Here is a 27,767-nt window from a genome sequence, read left to right on the forward strand (position 1 = left end):
TAAACATTAACAGCACTGAGCACTTAAGTTCGTAATGTGATTAAAATCGTTCCATAAATACATTTTTACATTAATATTTCACCAAAAAATATTTTCTTTGACAAAATAACGATACGAATTACAGCAAGCACGTTATCAAAACAATTTAAGTCGATATTTATTTTAGGATTCAAACATTGGTATACAGACGTTAAAGTCGTCTCGACTATGTTTAACACATGTCGATATTATTACTATTATACATGTTGCGTGTTGTATATGTAGACGTATTTTCACGAGGCTATATAATACAACAACAGTACAATCTTCAAACCTAAACTTTTATTGGAGTGATTTCGAAACTCCATCGTCGCCCATGTGACATATCATAATCGTGTAATATCATGCATCCAAAGTATGTTCACGGTACTTACCCACGTATAGGTCGCATAGGACACGGTGTAATGCAGCTTACAATATTGAAGTCATCAAACAAAGAAATAATGTATACCTATATTGTACATGTGTCCGTCAACACATATTATACCGTATTTAGGTAGGTACATAAAACTGATTCGTATAGAGTATCTTTTCAACTATACTATTGGTTATAGATAGTCTGAAATAAGAAATCATTTTTTTGACGATCCGTCCAAATCAGTATTCGTGGGGTTTCAGTATAAAGTTGCTGCAGTTCAACTGCACGATTGTCGTGTGTTTTATCGCCGACACCCGTTTTTATACATTACGTACATCATCGATCTACTTATATTTTATCACGCGTGGTGTGCGGTCTCGCTAGAGATCGCCGGTGTGCGCAATCGTTATATAAAATAATAAAGTAGTCCAATAAAAAATGATTTATGTACATAGACACCCGCCGTTTATAACACGCCGTACACGTTTTTATAAATATAGTATATAATGACTATGGTGGTCGATGTTTTTTTTTTCAAATTAGGCTTATTTAATCCCTTGTGGATTTAGCGCACAGAGAGAAAAAAAAGTGCTAGAATAACAACCGCTAATATGTAACATTATATAATGTTTGTGTACGGACACATGTGTCGCCGCTATTCGGGGTACGTACGTATAATATAAAATAATATGATATCGGTATCGGGTGCGCAGTCGTGAGGGGGATGGGCCAAATGAAAACAAGAGTGCTTACGAGCGAACATAATAGGTAGTCCGTTTATTTTTCATAATTTATTACTGTACATGTGGTAGTAATTTACAACGAACATAATATAATAATATTATATATTATCATAGTTTATTTACACATATAGCAATACTTACGTGTACCGAACAAACAATAAAAACCGACCTAATCCTACGATGATAATCTATAGTACAATATAATATGTATGTGTACACTGTACACGCCTATATTAAAATATTATAATAATATATTTGTGGTACGTATGAGAAACAATAAAGGATACCGGTTCGACGTGATAATGTTTAAAGTTTCACAAATCGTAGCTAAGTCGATATTTTGACGATACAATATAACGTGAGTACAATAATATAATATATTATAGTTTAACTGCATTAAATGTTTGATATTGTGTCATTGGTTAAAAGCCAAAAATCATAATGATAATAATAATAATAAAAAAAGAACACGATTAATGAACAATATAATATTATCTAACAATAATAATGAGTATAAAAATAGTAATATTTTGTATTAAATTGATATAATATTGCAAAATGTAATTGATGGGCATTTGCAGATCGGATATGTAGTAAAATCAAACAAAAAAACTGTTTTGATAATACTTCTGCCTGAATTGGCCAAAGAGTATGTAATAATAATAATAATAATAATAATAATAATAATATAAACAATAAACATAAAAACAAATTAACAAAACAACAATAATATAAAATATACATATATTTCACGAGTTTACACAAGATGCATTGACATGTATACTGCAGAGTGATTCAGGTTATTCCGTAAAAACTTCAAGAATGATTTCATGTCAGTTGAGCGAAATCGAAAACCTTCTTCGTGTCTTGTGAATAATGTGGGATTCTAAAGGGTAGGTACTGACTACCGAGTGTATCGAATGACAAATTGCCAACGAGTCTCGTGATGTATTTATTATTGTAATGATTTGAAAATCGAATTAACAATAGATATACGCACTGTAAGCACCCTGAAAAATCCAACATTTGCAACATTGCGCCCAAAAAAGATTTCGAATTCACTCGCTGACGTGACAATAATAATATCATACTCGAAACTTTTACGGATCCACATACAGTTGAAACACCCTGTATTTATATAGGTAACCTTAAGAGTCGGCTCGTAAACCAACCGATACATTTCGCATAAGGCCCGGCCGGATTTTATTACTACTTACATGGCATAAACAGGTACATGACATATATCGTTGGCATACGATAACAACGTTTTTAAATTACGCGGATGCACAGCGATACGTGTCGATCGTTCGACCGTCGCGGACACGGTTCGCGAATGACCATTACCGTGTTGTCATAGATGCATATTATATTAATATTATGTTATGATAACAAGAATAAGAGACGTGAAATCGTAATAGCTTACACAAGTATACCTAATATACGTAATATTATCTTATAGATTTGCGGGGACGGGCGCAGAAGGGGTGTACGGGAAACATTAGCTATATCGTAATGTCATCATGACGTGACGACGACATAACACCATCGTCATCATACGCGAGTACGTCATCTCGTATGATAACACATTAATAATTATGTGACGTGCGGCGAGTGCAGCGGGTGTTCACGGTCTTCACCGGCGTATCGTATAAACATTGAACGGGTACCATCACGAATACTCGCGGCGGCCGCAGTCTGGATTTCGACCGCGGTAAACGGTTTCGTCACGCGTAGGTAACTTGAGTGTGCGTTCCGGACGACCAGACCGCCGCGCACACGACGTCGTCTTGTGTATTAGAGTACGGTAATGGTACAGCCGCCCATTGGATTCGCTTTTTGGGATCACAGCGATTGAGTCCGTTAAGCCGGACGAGTCGACGAAGGGAAAGTTCCGAAAACAAAAATATACTACACGTGCAGTTGTTAAACGGAAAAAAAAATATTAAATTTGTATGTGTACCGATTAATATTTGTTATGATGTTCGATTCGAAATAATACCTTCGCCGTCGTTTATGAACATTTATGACGATAGAAATATGAAGTACATTTTTTTCAAAAATATCGTTACGCAATGACATCTCGTCGTGTAAAAAACATATTTCAAAACCGCAAACCATTTTGACGAGAGGCGCGAAAACAGCTGCTGTTTTATCGTTAAAATCGGAAAAACGGACTAAACGTTTCGGAAACTCGCACCTCACACGTCGAACCCGCGCGCGGTACGCTATTCGGTCCAACAGGCGGCCACCCTCTCGACACCGTCACGATAATATTATAGTACATAATAATAATAATAATAATAATCATCGTCATCATCATTATTATCATTATTATTATTATTATTATTACTTTGAGATCTGTCCGACGCCGTCTCGCCGCGGTCGTCGCGCGCTGGCTGGCCGTGGACGATGACGGCGGTCGCTTTTCGTATTGCGATTCGTAATATTACACACACATAGTATATATATATAGGAACAGGAACGGGTACGGGTCATTACGACGGCGGGTGGTGGCCGCCGATCGTCGAGTGGTGCGCGCCCAGGTGATGGAAGTACGCGGCGGCCGCGGCGGCCGAGTAGCTCTGCGTCTGGTAGTGGTGCGCGGCCGAGTAGGCGAGCGGGTGGAAGAACGGCGGGCCGCCGGTGGCCGACGATCCGGCGGGGCCGGGCGGCGGCACCGTCGGGCTGTTCACGTCCAGCCCGGGGTTCTGCTTCTTCCACTTGGTCCGCCTGTTCTGGAACCATATCTTCACCTGGGTCTCGGTGAGCGACAGCGACAGCGCCAGGTTGAGCCGCTCGCACACCGACAGGTACCGCGTCGTCTTGAACTTGTTCTCGAGCGCCACCAGCTGTTCGTACGTGAACGCCGTCCGGGCGCGCCGGGGCTTGCCGCTGCCTCCGTTTTTCGAGCTGCCGCCGCCGCCGCCGCCTCCTCCTCCTCCTCCTCCTCCGCCGCAGTGGTCGGACGAAGACTTGGACTTTTTCGCGCCTCCGCCGACGCCACCGCCGCCGCCGCCGCCGACGCCCGTCGACGAACTCCCGTCGCCGCTCACCTTGTCCCGGTCGTCGCTCATGTCGCTGCCGCACCCGTCGCCGCTCACGCTGATGTCCTCGTCGTCCTCGTCCATTATGTAGTTGCGCGAACACTCCTCGCCTGCGAACAACAAACAGTCGAACACGACGATTTATTATAAGAACGAATTTACGTTTGCGCACGTGTGTGCGTGTGATTATTCGTAATAAAAATAGATTCGCAAGTGTTGTGGTTACACGGTACGACCACAGGGGACGATGACGTGAGCAACTATATTATGTTTACGTATAATTTTTTGTTTTACAATATTATTTCGAACAGAGCATAATGTTTTCAATCCGTAATATTGCTGTTACGTACAACAAGTGAGTTTTGTAGACCGAACAAAGACGACAGCAGCGAGAATAAGGCCCACTGTACACGACTCCTCGCGATTATTTCATCGTGAAAGAACAGCGTCGCCGTTAAATTTGTAATTTACCCTCCCGGTTTCTGCGCACTTTTAATACAACACGCGTGGGTGTTCGCGAATACAATTTGCAAAAAGCAAAAATGACTAAAATTCGACGCCTGGCTGATCAGTAACCGGTGTATTCGTCACAGTATGTGTGCCCGTCATAATATGTACAAGTAAAAGAATATTTGAAAATAAACAATAAATGTTTTAAGCGATTATATTTCGTGATATTAAGGCATACACCTACAGTATTCTTTTCTTATTATTGTAGTTATTATGCAACAATAGTAATAACAGTGAGTCGCTATAGTTTAATAGTATGATTAAAACGTGTTGGCGTTCTTATGAAAAAAAAAAAAAAAAATACATAATATAGTAGTATAAACGTACATCGATAGACTTTTAACGATTCCTAATGTCGCTGGCATGCGAAAAAACACGATTTTTGGTATCATTTTGTCAATCTCGCGATAATCGACTAGGAGTGTATTATAAGACTTGAGCACGTTTACGACACGAATTTACACTTTTTTTTCGTCCCGGTGAGATAGTTTAAATGTTCAATAAGACGTATCACCAGTCTTTTGGTTTTGTTTTTTCGATACATCAGAATGACGGTGTTGTTGATAAAATACGTAAAAAACAGTCATGGTCTACATGGGCGGCACTGGCACCTGAACCAACAAAATATTCGAATCATCTAAAATCGTTTCAAGCGCGCAATTCAGCTTACAACTTAATATAATTGTGTAAATAATATAATCTGTACGCATATAACTTTAATAGTATCATAATAACATTATATATTGCATTGATCTTTCATTCTCGGGCTCAAATCATGTTTTCCTCAACAATAATATTCGAGTACAAGACAATTATTTTATATTTTCCGGTTTAGTTTTCCGATAATTTAATAAGAAAAGTGACAGTTACGATAAACTGATTAAAAATCCGAATAAAATGGTTTTTCGCGATTCGTATTCAATAACAATAACAATTATATATACCAGCAGTTCATTTATAGCTGTAGGTATTAGGTAATATTGTTTCCTATGTAGGTATACCGGCCAATTATGAACAGTAATTATTTTAAATCGATAAAAATAATAACAAAATGATGTTCAAATAACTATAATATTACTACGATAGCTGTGACATCGCCCCGGAAAACATGAACCGTTTTAAAATGTGCTGTTATACATATGGGAATAGTGAGTTTTAGCGTATTTCCATTCCACGGAAAAAACGGCATCGGTTTGCCTCATCACTCTGTGAATTAATTCCACTGACATTTTTAATGACCACCTGTGACGGATCGGATATTACAGGATTCGGTATATTTATTAAAACATGAATCAAACTATTTATTTTTTATTTTTCAAGTGTTCTAGAACCCGAAGAACGCGTGTAAAGACTCGGGGAGACAGGAACTGCTGCGGCGTCACCGATGACGTGCCATCAACCAGCAGGGTTATATCTATATAAGTGCAGTCATAGATACTGCTGAGCGGGCAAATACCGTACGGACGGGGATTTTATTTTTGCACTTACGATGTCGTTCGACACAAAACACCGCGTTTTCGTGGTCCGTGTACAAGTGTATCGTACACGTTATAAACATTTTATGCGCATCGAAACGGCGTGTTTGTACGAAGTCAGTCGCGTTTCCGGAGGGGTAACTTTTTGTTTTCAAAGAATACTATATTATTGTAACGTAGTTGCCACCATCGCGTACCAACGTTATAAGGGTTGTTTTTGAACGAATCTTAAAAGAGACGTCGAAACGTTGTTCTGTCGACTGCGGTGACTAATTTCTTGAGTTGTCTTTTATTTTTTACACACACACACAGATAAATATATAAATACCTCCGCGATTCGAAACGACCGATAAAGTTTACGCGTTTTCGGAGAAATTAGCTATATCGTGCGTGGCGTTTTTTTTTTTTTTTTAATGATTACCGAATAAGAGAATATATCTTGCAGTGTGAAACTGTGTTTTTCAGTTTCTCCGTCTGATTTTCTTTTATGCAGAAAGTCATAAAATATTCCATTAAAAATTCAAACGACTCAACTAGATTATTATTTGTATACTTACACAATCCAATTTCGTTTTCCCGGAAAACAAATGGCATTCGTTATTTGTACAAGTTAAAACGCAAACCGTACCTATCCATAGGGGAAGGTATAATAGGTAGGTACATAATAATATTTATTTTGAGAAATTAACTTTATTGTAGTGAATTGTGTTCGGTATTTTATTTACATTTTCAGCGGTAAAAAATACAAAACCGCAATAAGTGTCGCATTGCAAAAGCGAACGAATTATGACGATAGCGATTAAACGCCGTTCTCGCAAATGACGGCGTATTGTACTATTACACAATATAATATACACCGTGTAAATTAGTTAAACACAATACAATATCTCGTAATATGTGTGGTTCGTTTTTTATAAATTGTCTGACCGTCCGTAATGAATAATAGCTAGGCACATAACGCCGCGTGTCTGACTGTTGGATATTATAATTAATTAGTTCTCGTTCCGTCGATTTATTTATAACAAAACCAATCGTTTGTTTTCCATCGCGATCGTTCCAAATAATAGTTTGGTCCGCTGTATGTATATAAATATACTATGTACGTCGTGATATTGATTTGAATACGCCACAAAAATGTCTAATGAGATCGCGTTCGTATTAACACATTACAATGGACTGTCCCGAAAATAATGATGTGAGCTTGTGACGTAACGATGGACCAATAGTAATAATAATAGACCGTTGTTGTGATCGAATCGATGCAAACCGTTGCCGACCGAGTGCGTGATGTACGTCGGCTAAATTAATAATACAATATTGTTGGCTCACTGCAGGACGCGCGGGCACTAGAGATTACTTCGCGGCCAACGCGTAAAAACGGATCACAAATATTTATTGAAACGGTATAGGTACAAACATTTCAATAGGTACTATCAGACAATATTAAAATTGCGTGTGTCTTACAGGTCATGAACCCGTAAATACTTCGCGCGGTGTATTGTACACAGATGCGGTTTAACAACGACATGCAACTACATTGCACGCGCCGAACCCAAATAGAGTGACACGGAGAAGGACAGAAAAGGACTCTGCGGTGACGGTATAATTATATCCAATATTATATTATTATAATATTATAAATGACATAGCAGAGTTATCCTCCTTCCTTTTCATTACGCCCACTCACCGTAATGGTATTGCCTATATAAAATACAAACGATTATAATAATATATTATAATAATGACACGTCGCGGCGATACGGTCGGATGGAAACGGTCGCTAAGGTAACGTCGTCGTCTCACATAATAATGTATATAGTATATACCTCAGGGTAATCGTATATACAGGGTGATTCACCAAGCGTGTAGAGTGTTAACCCTCTTTTTTTTTTAATAATGCATTTTTTCAAACTCTGATTTTTATTATACTTAATAAGGATCATATTTTCATATTATTATACTTAGTTTTTTTTTTATTTTGGTAAAATATTTAAAAGTTTCTCGTGTTTTTTCGCTTCAAATGAGCAACCTTTTTTATTATAAATTGTTTAGCAGATAGTTATTTTGATTTTTTTTTTTTTGTATTTAAATCAAAATATAAAATAATTTTGATTTTAAACAAAATATAAAATTAATATAACACTCGTATTTAGAGTATATCTAAAGCTTATTACAGTTAATAATATTAATTAATTTAATACTGTCGTAGCCTCAATATCTTTCAAAACCTGTACTAACAGGGTCTTATATTATTTTAAGTACATAATTTACAAAATTCGCCAACTATTTATTTCATTTCAACTAAAACATTTCGATAGATACATCAAAATATTCAAAAACTCGTCTACTCAATGATTTACACGTGATCACAATGATCTACACGTGATTCTAATCATTTGAAAAAAAAAAGTTTTTATCATTTACTGTTACTTCATAAAATATGGTATAATCAATTCAAATATTTGATAATACGGTATTTAAATAGGTATACTTAGAAAAACCAAAAATCAAAGTTTGAATAAACTCGTTATTACAAAATTAAATCACCCTGTATGTACAAGCACTCGTAGTGTCAAAGAAGTGTACATGAATATTATGCGAGCGCTCGTGAAATAGTTAAGGGATGGTGCAGAAGGGTAGTTATTGTATATTAAGACGTATTTCCGTCGTCTGGCGTCGGGTCAACAGCGCGCTCGCACACGTCGAGATTGAATTTACTCGTATATAACAACACGGCCGTCTAGTTGGCGCTGCCAACACGTCGTATTTTATTATTATTATTATCATTATCATCATCATCACCGTCACGCATATAATACTGTATATTGCCGTAATATTATACGGTATTTTAATATATTATATTATATATATATATATATATGTGTGGACGGTATTTAGACTGCCGGTATATTTGATACTTGCTACAGCCTCGACAGGAATCTACTTTACTCGCCCAATAAGAAAATGCTGTAAAGGACCTTAACTCATCTCGCGAAGATATAATTTTACCGTCCGTCCGGTGACGGTGCGTTAGGGCGTATAGTGTAATGTATTTATATATTATTATATAAAATATTATACATTTATAGAAACCGGAAAGTGAACAACACCAGGCAAATTATAATATTATTTTGAATATTTTTGTTTATTACCTACTATTATTATTATTGTTATTGTTTATATTTTATACATACATCCGTACACACATACATACATACACACACACACACACATATATATATATATATATATACATAGGTAAACACAATTATTTACCGCTTATAATAGGGTCTGTCGCAGCCGCCACCGCCTCTACGGTAACCATGGTAACGTTATCGTTTGTTTACACAGTCTCTATTGTTTTCCGGAGGCTTCTGTCGCCCACCCCTTCATCGCCAGAACCACCCCCACCCCATTTTCGTGTAGATCTCCTGCCTTCTCACCCCACCGATCAGTCACTCCTGATTTGTCGGGAAACGACTCGCACGCCGTTCGAGCTACCGCCCTCGCCGAGTACTTTTCGAAAGCCTTCCGAACGGTGTAACGATAATAATAATAATAATAATAATAACAACAACAACAACGGCAACAACAACCGATTATTCCGAGCTTCACCAGCGTTTAAAAACGCGTTTGACCAAAGCTCGCAATATTTTCAGCCAGACAACGATGTCGTTCTATTTGTTACGGATCAATCGACGGTTCGTTAAAAACATTAAAAAAAATATATCTAACACCTGTTGTTTAAAAAATATTGCATATTTATTTATTCAACTTTTAAAACAATAGTTGCGTGCAATGTAAAACTCAACGAATTTCTAAGATTTTTGTGAGGTATGGCGTATCCTATATACAAAGTGTATTCTAAATATCTAGAAATCATTCAAATCATTCAAGAAGTTTATAAGATCCCACAGACGAAACTCTTTTTATCAAATGGTTTTTTTTTTTTTTGAGAGAGAGAGTAGTTGGCTTAGTAAACTATACGTCTATACTTAATATTCGTAGTTGTCATTCAATGCTCCTTGCTGTTGTAATCCGGTTTTCCCATCAGCACTCGTGACATAGATTTAATTGGTATAATATTATACTCTTATTTAAGACGTCGAATCCAAAAAACCAAGAAAATGTATAATCACGGAACTGCCTTTTGATAAACTTGGTAAAAACTAAAAGTTTTCGACTTTGGTATATATTTCGTTTATAAATTAAAAATTACGTTTGACATTTTGATGGTCAACGAGCCGATAAAAGTGTGTGGTTTTTATCTATCTTTTTTGGAGTCCAAATTTTCACAACCATTTACCATATACCCCTAAAAGTGCATGTAGTAATTTAATTGTGTTACCAATATAGGTGACTTTATGTCGCTAAACGGTCGTGAGCGTATCCCCGCAACATATTGTACACATTTAGTCAATATCCGTGCGTTTCTTACATCGATAAACGCCAATGAAAAATTAAATACCGTCGTGAATTTCAATTTCATTCTGTAGTGTGTTATCCGACTGGGTAAATAATATACGCTCAAACGCCGTTGGACTTTTCGATTTGCTGTGTTCCGGGAATCTAGAATATGATATTGTCGACGAATCCTGCAGCGAGTATAATGCAGAGACTGAAAAAAAAATACGTCTAGAAATGTGACGTAGGTGAATCGATCAATATTGTTCGGACCGCGCCCGTCAATATTTATTCAATCGATTCGTTACCTATTTATTATGTCAACTCGGGGGTCTTGTGTGGTGTGTATGTATGTTTTTTTTTATCCCCTTACATTGTTTTCGAGTAGTTGCGTTGACTGTTACATAATTTATAACGCGCACATATACAAAATACAAATATATATATATATATATATTATATAAGTATACAACAATGTAAATTAAGTTAACGACGACGTCTAATCTACATAATCGGCACACGGTTATCGCGTGGCGTTAGCGTTCCGCTTGCATATACATAATAATACGTTTTGCAAAGAGAATCTGCACGTGGCGCCGACGCGACTTATTTATAATATAATATAATATAATATAATCATTGAGGCGTGGGAGCTATAGGAGTTCTAGATTTATGTTCTCGATTTATAGCAGACAGAACTGTAAACGCATTATATACAATGAAGAATTAAAAAAAAAAACGAAAAAAAAATTATTGTGTATAATATTTTTGTATATTTTGTCAATTTTTGTCAAAATGTTTATTCATATTTAGTATTTTATAACTTTTAATAAAATGTCTTTGATTTTCCACTTTGGAGGTGATTTTTAGTAAAGATTTAGATATTTGGATCTATTTTTAAATTTTCCAGGACTTTTCTTAATATTCAGGAAAAATAAAAAAATAAATTAAGGAAAAACAGGAACTTCGTGCTAAACAAGTTTTTGACAAAATTATTTTTTTTTATATTGTTGTGATTAAAAAGCAAATGATCACACATAAAATGTTTACTCAAGTGTTTATATTATATAAATATATTATTTTCTATACTATTAATATTGTTTTAGTATTTTTTTACTATCTAAATAATATAACAAATGCATTTAGTTTGTAAAAAATGTAACCAACTTATCGTAATATTAAAAGTAAAACAGATGACTTTAATATCTATATCAAAAATGCATATTATGAAGTTAAGTTAGTGATAAAGTCCGTCTTGGCATAGAATTATTTTTATACACAATAATATTATACTTGTCTTATCATTGTAATTAAAGTAACATATTCATTACGGTAACCTACTTTACTTATAATTACAGCAGATCGGTATTTATTGCCGCTTTTTATTTGAGTTTCAAATAATTTGTTTTATATTATATTTAAGTTTTCCGTTTTATATATTTTATCTATGTTATCCTTTATAATTTTTCAATCCCTAAATTATAGAACCAACACTGCGAAAACGAATGCAATTTTGACTATCTGCTAGCGATAAAATCTGTCACACTTTAGTGTTAATAAATTATACTGTTATTTATAATTATAATCATGATGGTGGCACACCAAAATTCTAAAAACTAGTATTTATTTTTTATTCTTAAACATTTATAAAATTATTTTTATAAAAAATTATTGAGCATTGAATAACTTAGTGTTACGGATTTTCACGTATTTAATTAAAATATCATTGAGTTATTATGTTATAAGCGTAAAAAAAAACAATTTTTTTTCATATTGAAAACATATCATAATCATAGTATTATTAATTTGTTTGATATTTTATCATTTATATTGTATAAGCTAGAGGTATAAAAATCAGACATCTGAGGGACCATGTGGAAAATTCAATAAGGCCCTGCAGTATTTTTTTTTTTGAAATATAATATTTATTATCTATCGCTATAAAATGTGTAGGTATTATAATAATATAAATATATCGTTTAGATATTATTGCGAAACTAGTGTAGAAAAATCAAATAAAATTAGCGAATAAATTATTATGATTTACCTTCGGTTAGAGAAACATATTCATAACTACACACGATCGCCTCTTGACAAAATTGTTTCAACAGAATGCCAAAAACGTGTAGATAGTAATATAAGTATCAAACGCTCCACGCAGCGGACCGGAGAAGCGTTATTAAAACCGGACCATCGATCAAGCAACGTACCTACATTTTATATTATTGCTAATTTACTAAATCGTTCGAGCTAAGCGTTAAGCGTAAATACTATTTTATTAAACTGACCAAGCCGCGGTTAAACCAGCGTTCCTCGAATCAACGAGGATAAATAGCTCGGAAAATATGATATACAATAATTTGCTGTCGGTCGAAGGATATATTATAAGCATAGTCTATAAACGCGCGTGATGAAAAACTACTGCAAAAGTTAACTATTAACGAACACTTCGGCGTCCGTTATGACATTGTACTACTGTGGTCGTATACCGTTCCGTTTTCCCTGTACAATGTAACGGTATAACTGCAGTTGTACAATATATATATATAAACAGTGAAACTATATCATATCGTAATAATCGTATTTTAGTGTTTACCGCCGAGGAAACTTTCGGGCCGTCGTCTTCGTCGCCCGACAAATATTTCCACCCTTATACGTTATTATTATTATGCGTACTTTCTGTGTGCGATCCGCCTATCTGTATATACGTTATATTGTCCACCCTCGACCGCCTCTCATCCCTCCCACGTGCGAAAACCGTTGTGAAGTTGTTCTTTACGACGGCAATTATTATTATTATCATCGTCATTATTTCATTGTACACTCATATTAATGTTGCGATTAAAACATATATAATTTCGCGTTAAAACTTCGGTCGCAGTGGCTATCGATCGGTGTGTTACGTGTATATATATATATATATATATATATGTATAATGGTTTTAGAAATATTATTGTTTACGTTTTACCTCGTGTATACAATAATAATGTATTGTGTACAACGCGCAGCACACTGTTAACAACTTAAGCACTCGAGCCGTTTTCGTTCATATTATATTATCTGCACACAACTATTATATATACCCTGCGCTGGTATACAACTCGAACCGCTTCACGGAAACGAAATATTAATTATTCGAGTTGTTGAGAACGAAACGAAAAAACTAACAAGCGCATTATTGCATTACACGACAAACATACTAAAAACTATAATTTATAAAATAAATACGACAAACGAATAGTATAAGCATACCGATTAAATGGATATAAATTAGAATATACCTATCTAGTAGGATATTTTTTAAATTATTATTATTTTTTATCATCAATACATTTATACAAAACTTTGAAGTGCATGAAAATATTTATCACCCATTTTTTCGACGTTATTGTTTAAGTATTTGTTCCATAATGAACTAACGAAAAAAAAACACAAAATTAACGAGGTTTGTCTATTTATTCATGCGTATACTTGGATATTTAAAAAAATAAATACTAAAAATATAAATTTGATTAATATGATGTTAGCCTTTTAGAAAAACGCCGTAAACAGTAAACTGTAAATTCTGCAGTGTTATTGTGTGACGACATGACGTGTTGTAACAAACCGCGTAAAATATCCATAGCAGTCTTAACTACAACATCTACTGCTGCACCCTAATAAATAATATATTATAATATTAAGCATGGATTATACCCATACAAAATGCACGTATTAAACACGCTGTATATGTATGTACACAAAGCATATACTTTACAATATATTATTACATAGTGATTAAAACTGAGATATTGATAATGTCTTTTTTTCAACGTTTATATTTTTCCATTTTTTTTTTTTTATTTGTGTAATTATTTGTGTATTAAAATCCCTTTTCTAATTAAATGTGAGATACTATGACTTTTGACGACTCAAAGAATAAATATATCTAAACTATGATAGCATAGAATATTATAAAGTTATAACTAAATGCTTACAGTACAAATTTATATAAATGCACCACAGTGAGACGATTATGAACGATATAATATTGTAAAAATATTTTTATGTTATTAGCTGTAGGTACGTGTATTACACTGCACTCTCTTTCGTCACGAATTATAACTAATAATAATATAATGTTATACGACTGTGGTAAACTAAAATAACTAAACAGTGCATTTAATGTTTTTTAGCTTATTGATGTGCAGCCAATTTTACGTCCGGATAACTGCTGACGACAAATTAATGTGCTACGGTTGCTGCAGCATATACACGCACAAATTGCTCACGAACATTTTATTTTATTATTTTTCACGTCTGAGAAGGCGGAATCATGTTTTTAACTGTACGGAACTTTACGGAACGAAAGAAAAAAATAAATCGTTATGTTTTGTACACTTTGCAGATCACTGCAGATTATACGCTGGAACGTGAAGAAATCATCTTAGACCAGATAGGTTTCGGATATTAAGTCACACTTCAGAAAATCTCAATTGTCCGGAATCTGCAGCTTTTGAAGGTTTCTATACAAGTTATTTAGCCAATAGTTGTACGTTAATAATTACAAATCTATTTAAGAATAGTCGTTTTGAACGCTAATAAGTGTCTGCTTTGGTTTAAAATTTAGAATTCACATAATATACATTATAATATAATAATATCATGTGGAATGTCTCGACACGTTTGTCCAAGTTAAGAACTTACGTTTTTGTTTACATACTCATTATAGAATAATTGTTAAATCATCTTTGAAAATCATTTTAATTTGGTATGTACCTAAGTATAAAAATGTTAATCATATACACCAAGGTATTAACATTATTATGAAGATATAACAATCATATAAAAGTGGTATCGGAAACAATATTGATATGAAGAAATTAGTATCAGGTGGTGGGAGACAGTGGCGTTAAACTCCTCCCCTCCAAAATTTCACACGGCCATTAATTGTCTATAGGTAGTGAATTAAATTCAAACATTACTTCTGATTTTTTTGTGGTTATAACTGTTATTAATAACGAGGCCAAATTCGGTGAGACATACCCTGTATAATATTATATGTACATGTAGGACCGCCTACGTACCGTTCGCGCCGCCGCGATGATGAAGAGAGAAGCAGGACGACTGTTGGCAACGCAGAATGAGGGACAGGATTGGTGGTGCATGGCGGTGTGCGGTCTTTAAGTGCGCGGTGTAGGTGTGGGGGACGATTTTTATGGGACAATCGTATAACACGGTCCGGGGATCAGCGGGAGCTTAACTTTCAATTGTGCTTTGATAGCGCGCAAAGCTTATCTCGCAAACGAGCGAGCGCGCGCGCGTGTGCATTTTCCTCGCCCCCACTCGATATACACGCACACATGCACACAACGATTTCCGGCCCGGAACCAGAGGACAACAATTAATTTCATGCCCAGTAATTTGGATTGTATTGCACAACACGCCCCTCACGAGCGTGTAATAGTATATATATATATATATAAATACAATCCTTCCCCGCAAACCCCGATGACCACTGCGACCACACTATTTTTCTCTTTAACTGGACCGGAAGTCCGTCCACCCCCAACACTTTTTCATATACATACATATATGTATATACAGGGTGCCCTGATCTATATACATATATATATATACGATATAATATATTAAAATAATATATAGAGTATAAACTACTATAAACACTATTACTTTTATCGTAAAGTTAATTTTAATGTTTTTCAAAAAATTTTGCTTTTTTATAATTTTAAATAGTGTAAGAATATTTTGAATCAAAACCTTTGATATGAGAAGGTAATTTTTGATAAAACAAGTATTTTCCTTTAAAAATAAACCCCTGTATATAAAATATGGGGATGAGTAAATAAGTTCAATCGCCAGGAAATTTAATGGGATTTGCAGATTGGCGGCAATTCACATTTTTTTACACTGTACATATACCATTGTAGATATACAGAGTGTCTCACTCACATCAATTGTTTTGGAAATAGAATTTCGAAAATGTTTATAGATTTTACACTTGCAGGGTACCATTAAAATTTGGATAGTAAAAAAATAAATAAAAACTATATGTTTTGTGTTTGTGCTCAAAATCTGAGATCATATGACCAATTTAAAAGAATTCTTCAAAACGTTTAATTGCTGATACTTAATTAGAGGTTTATTCATTCGACCATAGGTGTTATTAAGGTCTAAAAATTTGTTCGACCGATAGATAGTGGGTAAGTACAGAGCCCGCGACGGTTAATAATCTAATTATCGACACTAATAAAAATCAAACATATTAATAAACCTACGTATAAACTATATTACTATAATGATAATTAGTGATTACAATACGTATAGCACTATTATACTGGTTGATTCATCGAGAGTGTTCACCCCAATTTTTTCATTTAATAATGCAGTTATTCAATATTTGATTTTTAAATTTTTTAAATGAACTTAAAAAAAGTATTTAATTTTAAAAATAAAAATTTTTATCGTCATACTCACAGTTTTTACATTGTAAAATATTTCAATAATTTGAAAATCTAGGTTAACTTTATTTAGTACTTTACTTAAGATTTCGAAAATTTTCAAAAGGAAAATACGAGAGTGGCCATGCTTTAGGGAATCACTCTGTATATTATAATAATATTAGATATTACTATAATAATAATTATTATGGTACATTTGTATTTGTATTATGAAAATGACGATAAACGCTCGTGTCTTGCAGTTACCAAAAATATCGCGGTTGGTATTTAACGATCTGTCAGCAGCGATATTCCGACTATAATATAATAGTTTTTAATATTATTATTATTGTTACATCATAATAGAGAACCGCGAGTGAAACGTTTTGATCGTAAAATTTATGCTAAACCGAACGAGGGCAAAACGTTCCGCGCGCCGGAATTTCAACTAAAACCACGGCGGGTTTTAATCTAATCATCGTACGCATGATATAATAACAATAATAATAATCATAACTTTAATGCGTGGGCGTATTGTATATAATTAATGTTAGTATTATCATTATTATCATATTATAGATTATACATTTATATAACAGCTCATAATAGTATACGTAATAATATAACTCGGTATACAATCTAACCATAACAACAAATTTAATTATTTTCTTTGGTATTTATTTATTGTCTATAATAAGATAACGAATCCCAGTAGTAGTGTAAGTCTGTGTGTGTGCGTAAGTAGGTACATAAGTAATTAGTTCTCCACTTGCGATAAAATATTGAAAATATATCGAAGTTTTTGAAATGACAAACTCGTTTTCCTCGTAAACGATTCGCTAAAGATATACGGAGAAAAAAATTATTCCAGGAGATACTGCAAATTATATGCCTTTTGATTTTTTATGATTTGAACCTTGAAATAATTAAGATCGTGAACTGGGTCGCGAATCGAAATAGATTGAAAGACTTTAGACCATCAATAATAAAAATATAATATATCTAAATTTAAAATATTTAGTGTTGTGTAGACGAACGTTAATATTGTTAATAATTTTATAATATTTTAAATTATAATAAATAAAAATGAATTAGTATATCTTAAATCGGATGAAATTATATTTGAGCATTTTCGTCGATGACGAATAGACACGTCGACGGCTGTGGCGGCGACCGATGGTACAGCGGCGACGGACGTATATTTATAGTCACGACGAGTATATTACGTTTAAAGTGATTTTATTTTCGACTACCAAGGTGAAAATAATGCACTGTTTTTTCTTTTTCTTTTATTTTATGTTGGCTTAACTATGCTAACCGCTACTGTCCGATCCAATAACCACCTTCAAGTCCAAAAATTAAATATTTTCATTCACAGGGTTTTGAAATCATGATAATGGATCAATACGTTACGTAATTAATTGTGAATAATCCACATTATCCAATTTTAAGGTGGGTGGTGTGAAAATATTAAATGTGATTCGAGGAAAATATAGTTCAAGCCGCCACTGAGTACGTTATGTAATAATTATTAAGCGTTTTCTCATCCACTCGTCGTAATTTCAATAATAATTCATCAAGACGAATAGCAGATAAAAGCCAGGAGACAATAGCTAGAATTTGTATGTTATAAAATATCTAATTTAATCAAAGTTTAAAATTTAAACGCTTATGTCAGAAAATGTATAATTTATTTTCGTTTAATGCAATTCCATTGAGAACCATTTACGAGAAAAAATGTATAACATTTACCATAATAGAGTATAATTATTAATATTGAACATAAAGTTTTAAATTAATTTTTAACAACAAAACGGTTTGCAAATATTCGTTATTTTACCAAATGTTCGAGGGATATTACCCCCTCCCCTCACCGCCATCTCAAACAGTACAAAACCGCTGAAATTATTTTCATATTTTATCACTACAATTGTTATCATAAATGAAATTTTAATATTCTGTTGAATTTAAAAGTTCAAATTCCAATAGGGGAAAAGGGAATAATTAAAAACACAAATGATGAATGAATAATCATACGAATATTGAGACCAACCATAGAAGGACTCACTACACACAAATACACACGTCCTTAAATGCTTTATTCGGTTATTTTTTTATGCGCTCTCCGACCACACAATATAATTATATATATTATAAACACGCCGGGGAGCGTGCGACCTCACCGCGCAATGTACAGATGTTTTAAAACGTTTATATTTATTTTTTTTTAGTTCTCAGTTGTTGTGCGTACTATACGGTATAATATTATGGACCGAAACGCTCCGCGTGTATTATAATAACGTGATATATATAAATATATAGGTATCGCATTATTTTAACTATTATTATTATTCGCTCAATGAAATACGACGATGTTTTAATTAAACAATTTTATTTTTAAACACTCCCGAATATAATATAAAGGCCAAAAGTTTGATATTATATTATGATGTTTTTATCGTTCGATCGAGTTTAATTGGCTACCGTACACCTTTGCGCGCCATCATGCAAAGTGTCGCGTGTATAATATTATAGTTCGCCGCCAGTGTTTTTTTTAATATATATATATATATATATACACACATTATAGGTATACGCGGTACGAACGTTAAAAGACATTCCGGTGGCATTAATTACGTCCAACGCTGTCATTTCGGTTTACAAATATCCGTCTCGACGTGTTCATTAAAAACGTTGTTGAACAAATACAAGAACTGTGTATTATCATGATGATATTAAACAGAGCTCAGGCGGTTTCATTCATCGACATCAACGACGGCTACTCTGTATTATTTCGCTTTCCCGTTTCACATCTCTTCTGTTAAGTTTATTATAATATACGAATCGTCATATGTTATTATAAAGCGTCAAAAAAAGAAAAAAAAGAACATATTCCTCTTTTAGAACTTTATTTCTATATTATAATATATATATGTTTTTATATTGTACACGGGTTATGCGATATCACAAACAGTTATTAAGTTATTATGTTTAGTATATATATATATTATTGTTATCAGCACTATTTATTAGTCTACCGTTTTAAGTTTATTCTTTTTATCAAATCCTTTTTACACTGCCTGTAATTTATATGCGGCCTAATGAGTATTATTTTATTCCATATACATATATTTTTTTTAAAAACGGAATTCAAGTTTTTGTTTGAACATTGTGTACAGTCAGACTATTACGATAGATTTATAATTACATAGGTATATTATATATTTTAAACGTTTGAAGTTGGTTGACTATGTTTATCTCGTGATGGCCACGACCCCGTACAAGATTATGTATGGATCGATGGATGAACAACTTAGTCAAACTGCAAGTATTAACAAAGGAACCTTCTAACTATATAGGAGGGATGTCACGGAAACTGTTTGGACACAATCTGACCAACAATCGAAAAAATGGTCTTGGAAGTAGGAACGTTTAACCGGGAGAGCGCAGGATTATTATTAATGCCATAGTTTATATGTTATATTATCGCAGGAAATTCGATAAGAACTCTAAAGGCGTCGCATAAAGTTTTACGGAGCGGAACCCATCTCGGAGAAAGGTCGTTTCAATGGCCGGCGTGTACGCGACAATGGAAAGACAAGGATCGAACATTACTGCACACTTTATACTCTTTTAAACACAGTGGACGTGGACGAGATCGTTTAATAGCCTATATCGTCATTTAACATAATAATCTCGAATCCGCCTATCACAATAATATTCGCGACGATACACGTTTATAATAATATTTAGCTATGGATATCGAGTCCTTCGATCAAACTCGTCGCACAAGAATTTTTAGCTATGGATGAACGAAAGAAATTTAAAACTGTCTATTTTAGTAAGTATATAAAACTCAAAAGAATTTTTTTGTGAGAGACGTCAAAGACAACCTTTTTCCATCATTATTCCTATCCATCTCCTATATACGCGCACACACACGGACAGACGGATATACTTGTGTAATCTTTACTTGTGTTATTATTACGTGTGAGCGCGTTCAATGGCATTTATATTGTATACATATGTATATAATTGCAGTGTGTACTCAAACGAGACGCGTACGCTACACGGACGCATAATTAACTCGGATGTTGACGTAAACGTGTCGCTAGAGATCTTAAACTATGTGTAATTTGCGAGGACAGCGCTAGGTTCACTGACAGATTACTGGCCGACAGAAAATTTAAGCGGTCTAAGTGTATAGGCCAATAAAGCAGTAACATACGTATTTAAAATAAAATGTTATTAGATTTAAAAAAAAAAAAAAATATAGAAAATAACAAAACATCAAATAAATAAATGAATCTACATTTATATTATAAGAGCGAGTGTATTATGAACAACGGCTCATTTAAAACAACATTAAATATAGATCATAATATGAGTATAACCGTTATCTAAAATGTAAAATTAAATATTTGTGTTTTTGAATAGTGTATAATATATATAATTTTCTATAATAATTGGTGCTGACATATTATATAATGCATATTGTTCAATAATCGGTTGGAAATTAAAAGTGTATTTAAAAGTTCATATAGATGCTGTAGAGAACGGTCAAAACTGTGTGCAATTAAGTGAAACTAAATGTGCCTTTAAGTTTACTTTTCTTATAGAGTTTATATAAGTAATAGCTATTATTACTTAATACCTAACCTATATTAGCTATTATAGTAATTGTAATAATTAATGATGTAACATTTATAACGTTAGTTGCCTCTCAATAAACAGGTTAATTTTAATTTAAAAAGTTATGTAATATATACTACATTTGTCATTAGATATTATGCACATGTCCCCAGCATTATATACTTTGCCAGTAAAAAATTTTATTTTTTTATTTACATTTTCAGAGGAAAAAGTGTCTTAAACATCAAGAAATAAATTCCTTCCTAATTAATGTATTTGAACGCTTTAATGGTTATTATATTTACATGGTCATAATATTATATCATATCATACAAATTAAATTCCAAATGTTATTATATTATATTAAGGTATGACTAGAGATAACACTGAATTTAATTTACTCTTTGATATGTGTTATGATTTTATGATTAAACACATTATTGTTTTGATGATATTTACATACCTATCTAAACCTATATAACATTCCATATATCATATTATTATATAGGTATCTAGTGTTTATTTATAGGTATATATATATACAAATAGTATATGTACCATTTCGAGCAGTAGATACATTAACGTAATTTCAAACACTAGTCAATAATGCTAATTAATATAATGCTTCAAGAGAAAATATATTGCAGATTAACGGTAAGTATTATAGTATTTTAATTATATTATACTGACAGGAGTATATATATTATAGCTATTGGTACATAATACGAGTATATTCGCGTACAGGTGTTTACTCGCAGAGAGGGGCTTTTACAAAAATATACTGTTAGCAAAAATCGTAGGTAGGTATAATAATAGGTATACATAAAATAATACAATGTGTATCTATTTTTATTCAAAGCATATTATATATTTATTTTATGATTAATAATAACTATATATTATACTGTTTATTAATAATGTATTTATAGTTGTGACGTTTTTTAAACGAACCAATTGTATTATAGGTGGACCCGATACGGCGGCGATCCGATTAAGTAATCTCGCGCGTTCTATAAAATATAATATTATATTTATCGCATATATGATACACATAGAATTATATGTATATATATGTGACGGCTAAAGCGAGGCGAGAAAATCCGAAATCGGTCGGTAAACGCGAACAATGCGTTGCGGGGCTAAATGATGGGATTTTAAATCATCTAAATCCTCCCTCTGACGTATTTTGTACGGTATGTGGAGGGCGACGTATATCTCCACGACAGGGAGGGCAAAACGTTAGCCGGCGTTTAAAATCCGTCGATATAAGATGGTAAAGATTTTAAACCACTGTTATCAAAACAGTGAGGTACTTAAGGGAATTTAAATGGAAAATTAAAAACGCATTACCGCGATAATTTTATTAATCCATTTACATATATTATATTGTCATACACATAACCAAAGAAAGACCATAATTGGAGCTATTTATTATGAATAAAAAAAAAAAAACGATAGAAATGCGTTTTATTTTTCTTATATTTCAATTATTTTGTGTTTACGTTTTTAATATTTATATACACGACTGCTTCAATTATATACCTATAAATAATATTTTGCATAGTGTATTATTATATAACCATGTATACATAATAGTCGGTTTGATATTTTATACCGGTTGATTTTTGAATTAACGTTTAACACTTTACACTGCCAATTGTTCAACTTGTTTAACTTATATTTTTAATCCACATTATTTTTTTTTATAAAAATGTAAACATATGAAAATATATATTATCAAACATTGTAGTAACAGTTTTATACATTATAATGAAAATTTTAAATTTTGATAGTAAGGTATATATTATATTAAGATAAGTAAAACTTGTGTTTCATCTGGTCTTTTATTTTTCAAAATTGTTATCGTTACTTAAGTATTTAAAATTTTGTGAAAATACAACAATTTACCCGATAAACTGTCCGATAACAAGCAATGAGTAATCACCATTTAATGACTAACCGGCTGTACGTTTATATAGCTTTTGAAAACTTTAAGTACAAAATTGTTTACATAGAATTAATTTTATGGACGTTGCACGTGACGTATATATTATATATGTATTTTGGTATACATTTTATAGACTTATATATATATTACACTATAATATTATACATCTATTTGGGTTTCAGGTGTATATAATATAAGTATATATATTTTTTAACGAAATCGCGTATCCGGTCAGACGGCTGTCGTAGTCAGATGGGGGAAAAAGCAATTCTGAAAATTACCCTACTTGACCGGAGTGCGGAATACAATCGTTTTTTCGGTTCAACTATTTCAATTAATTTTACTGGCGGATCAGATTAAAAAGTTTTTTTACGCCTGGCTCAGATAAAGAAACCGTGGATTCTCCCCGTACACCCTCTGTTTATTTAAATAGATATTATAGGCGATGAGTAATATTTCACTCAGCCAAAAGTATTTAACTTCTGAGTTTTAAATTAAAGAAGTTTTGTATAAGTTTTCAACCACTTCGTTCGACACATGTCAAGTGTTTATTACAGCGTGGCAAAAGAAACCTGTTTAATATTTGAAAGAACTTCAATTCTACGAACATAACACTATCAATATTGTTATTGTATATAAATATTTAGATTTTATTTAGTATGAATACACTTGTATTGTCTTAATATATTGTTTCCTGTAAGTCGTATTACAATGTATTATTTTATAGAAATGTTGTTTAAAATTTCTCAAAAACAGCGTTTATTGACGAATTTTAGTCTGACATTACATAGTTATTATATCTTCAATTAATTTGTCCAAATAAATATAAAAAGTATACCTAAAACTATGATAAAATAAAAAAGATATATTTATGTTACTTATTAAATTCTGAGTTATATTTTCGGTAGGAAGCGCTGTTGTTATTAATAATTTGTTCCGCAATATATTCATTATTCGATTACCGTAATATAATTTATCTATTATATAATTTGTTTTTGGAATTATTCACGCCATGCCATAATCATGGGCTTAATGAGTCACAATATCTATTAACATCTCTGAGATTTAATTAATTAACACACATATGACATAGTAATGTCTTACAGATAATTTAAATAATTATTTACAACTATATAACGTTTCCGGCGCGCAAGCGTTTTTGCGAACACAGTAAATACCTTAATTATTTGTATACCTGCCCATCATATGTGCCTCTCAACTGACACAATATTTGTTTTTATTGAAAACTATAATATAACCACGTAGAGACAAAACAACAGTTCTGCAGTATTATCGAAATTATAATTCGTATATTATCTTATAATTTAAACAATTAAAATATAAATAATCGTTTTAATAGTTATTAAATAATATTATATTATACGATTTAGATCACTTTATAAAAGTAAAAAAAAAAATTAACTCTTGGCCATAATTGGATTTAATGGTTGCTTAACTGTTTTTTTTTATTATTTTAAATACGCTATTGATTTTTGTTGCTATAGGTATTATGTACCTACTTTTTTAAATAACGACGTTAAAGATTCTATTTCAAACTCGAATAAAAGATTTGTATTAAAAGCTTTTGAAAAAAACGTTTGTAACAAACAACTGACGTTTTGTTTACGTTTATACAGGCTTTTTTTTTAACTTTCCACTACATTATTTTCAAGCCAACGGTTTACTGTGATGACAGGTGTATTATGCGCATTTTGTTTAAAAATATTGCACACGCAGGTAGATTTATTATAATATTCAAAATAAAAATTACACAAAAACAAAACTGCTCAAAATAATCACATTTTTTGTTTTTACCCCTTTTGTTTATTCTATTAGGTATATATATATAATTTATTTTTATTCCTTATTATTTATACACACTACGAATATTATGGTTTATATAGGTACTGTAATTAGGTACAGCCGTACAGGTAGGTACGAACAATAAGTAAATGGTGGGTGTATTATCAAATGGGGAAAATAAGTGGAATATTAAACTGCCATTCATCGATAAATTAATGAGCAATTGGAATTGTTATTTGTTAGTTAATTATATAAATTAAAAAAGTTGAATTATTATGAAATTACTATTTACTATGAAGTTAAACCCATGAAAACCGAATACGTATATAAAATTAAAAACAAAAACAAAAAAATAATATCATTTTTCAATAAAAATTTACATTAGTTTGTACAAAGTAACGGTACAAAAGTATCGATACGCATATTATGTATTAATAATTTAGTTAGAAATATAAAGTAATAGTAATTATACTTTTACTGTCAATAAAACGCATAATTATTGTGATTTTTATTTTAAAACTATAATTCATATATTAATGTGTTTAACCATTATCATTACTCTAGTTATTTTTAACATAAAAAACTATTATATTTATTAATAATAAATTAAAGTTGTACACCTATATAATATATATACCTATATTATTATTAGGTACATTTATTTGAATATACGAGTACAATCAGATTTTTGAGATATTATAATTATGCTAGTTGGAGATAGTTTATTTAGACATGAAAGACAGTATTTGAAAACATTTATAGGTATGTAGCATAATATTTAAATATTTAAAAAATGCCGCTTACTTTTTATAGTATATCGAATTTAAAAAGAAAAAGAAATAAACAAACATGTTGTTTTGTAATAATTCTAAAGACTATGTTGATAAATAACGTATATACTTTTATATTTGTAAAAAATTTGTTACTCGAGTTTTCCTAAATATTAGACATTTCGTAAATATATATCTACTGTTCACCACAGTTTCGCTTGTATAACAGTAATATTATGTTATGATGAGTGATGACGGGTAAAAGAAGCAAAGAAACAAATAAATGCCAATAATAACTATACTCAATTTTACGGGACTTCTGTAAGCACTTATTTATAATAAAAAACAAAAAACAAAAATATATTTATAGCCAAAATAATCTCTTTTTCAATTTTGAAAAATGCCGAAATACACGTTTTATTAATTATGTCAAAGAGCATAGATACTGCGGTTTCAAGTAAATTTAGCTATAAAAATATTATTTTTTCGCGCAAACTTTACCACTTTCTTCCACCCCCTTAGCGATTGATTTAAAAACTGTCATCAAAATCGGTTCTGTGATTTTACCTAGAAAACGTATAGGTGTATAGCAGACCGACATCGTCAGAGTTGCCTTTGCATAGTTTTCGCATTATTGCATTATATCGTATGACGAAGGATATTATATATTTACGTGTGTTATGTGTACGTATACGTGTAAGTCATAGTGAAACAACACTCACCAGTGCCGGAAGGGTCGGCGACGAAGTCGACTCGCGGCCTCCACCTGGGCAGAACGGCGGCGGGCGCCATCAGTTTCCTGGTGAACTTGTTCGGGTCTAGTATGTTCTCGACGGAAAACGCGAGCCGGCCTTTGCTGTTGCCACCGCCACCACCGCCACCGCCGCCACCGCTGCTCGTCTCGTAATCGTTGGCCGCGGCCGCTGTGTCCATCGGGACGGCGGGCGCGTTTCCGGCCTGCTGCAGACTGGCGGCGGCGTCGCTGCAGTGCAGCAGCCCGTGATGGCCGGCGCTGACTCGGCCGCCGTGCAACCGGTTGTTGGTCAGGTCCACCGGGTCTTCATCGTCCACGTTTAACTCGTCCACGTTCAGCTCGTCCACGTTCAGCTCGTCGTCCTCGTCGGACGTCAACCGGTCGTCCGCCGCGGCCACGGTCACCACGGTGGTGCACGTCGGCCCGGCCTGTACGGCGGCGGCTGCGGTACCGGTGCAACCGAACTGCGGCGTGACGGGCTGTAGTTGTGGTTCGTTGCGGCCGGTCGACGGCTGCAACGTCAGCACGTCCGGTTCACCGCCGCAGCTGTCGGACGCTGCGGCCTGTACGGCGGCTGGTTTCGAAAACGGACTTGCCGAATGGTGGCGTATGCCGTTGAGTCTCATCTCGTCTGCGTAACCGTTGTTGTTGTTGTTATTGGAGTTGTTGTTATTATTGTTGTTGTTGGAGTTGTTGTTGTTTTGGAGCAGACGTTGCATCATCATCATGGTCATCATTGCGGTTCGCTTATCACTGCTATTGCAAGCCGCCGAAATGCATCACTGCACGCGGAGCAGTAATGCAGCGGAAAGCACACAAAACACGCGCCGCCTGTATTATGACGTG

General features: G+C 33.2%; 1 protein-coding gene across 1 annotated transcript; it reads right to left on the minus strand.

Annotated features, from left to right (window-relative positions):
- Positions 1-1,159: 1,159 nt before the first annotated feature.
- LOC113559555 (homeobox protein slou) lies at positions 1,160-27,767 on the minus strand. Its single transcript, XM_026965331.1, has 2 exons — positions 26,890-27,767; positions 1,160-4,294 (listed from the first exon to the last, which is right to left on the minus strand). Exons 1-2 carry the CDS (start codon positions 27,656-27,658, stop codon positions 3,636-3,638), a joined length of 1,428 nt encoding a protein of 475 aa, XP_026821132.1. The 5' UTR covers positions 27,659-27,767; the 3' UTR covers positions 1,160-3,635.

Source organism: Rhopalosiphum maidis, chromosome 1 (genome assembly GCF_003676215.2).
Source record: "Rhopalosiphum maidis isolate BTI-1 chromosome 1, ASM367621v3, whole genome shotgun sequence".
Lineage (NCBI taxonomy): Eukaryota > Metazoa > Arthropoda > Insecta > Hemiptera > Aphididae > Rhopalosiphum > Rhopalosiphum maidis.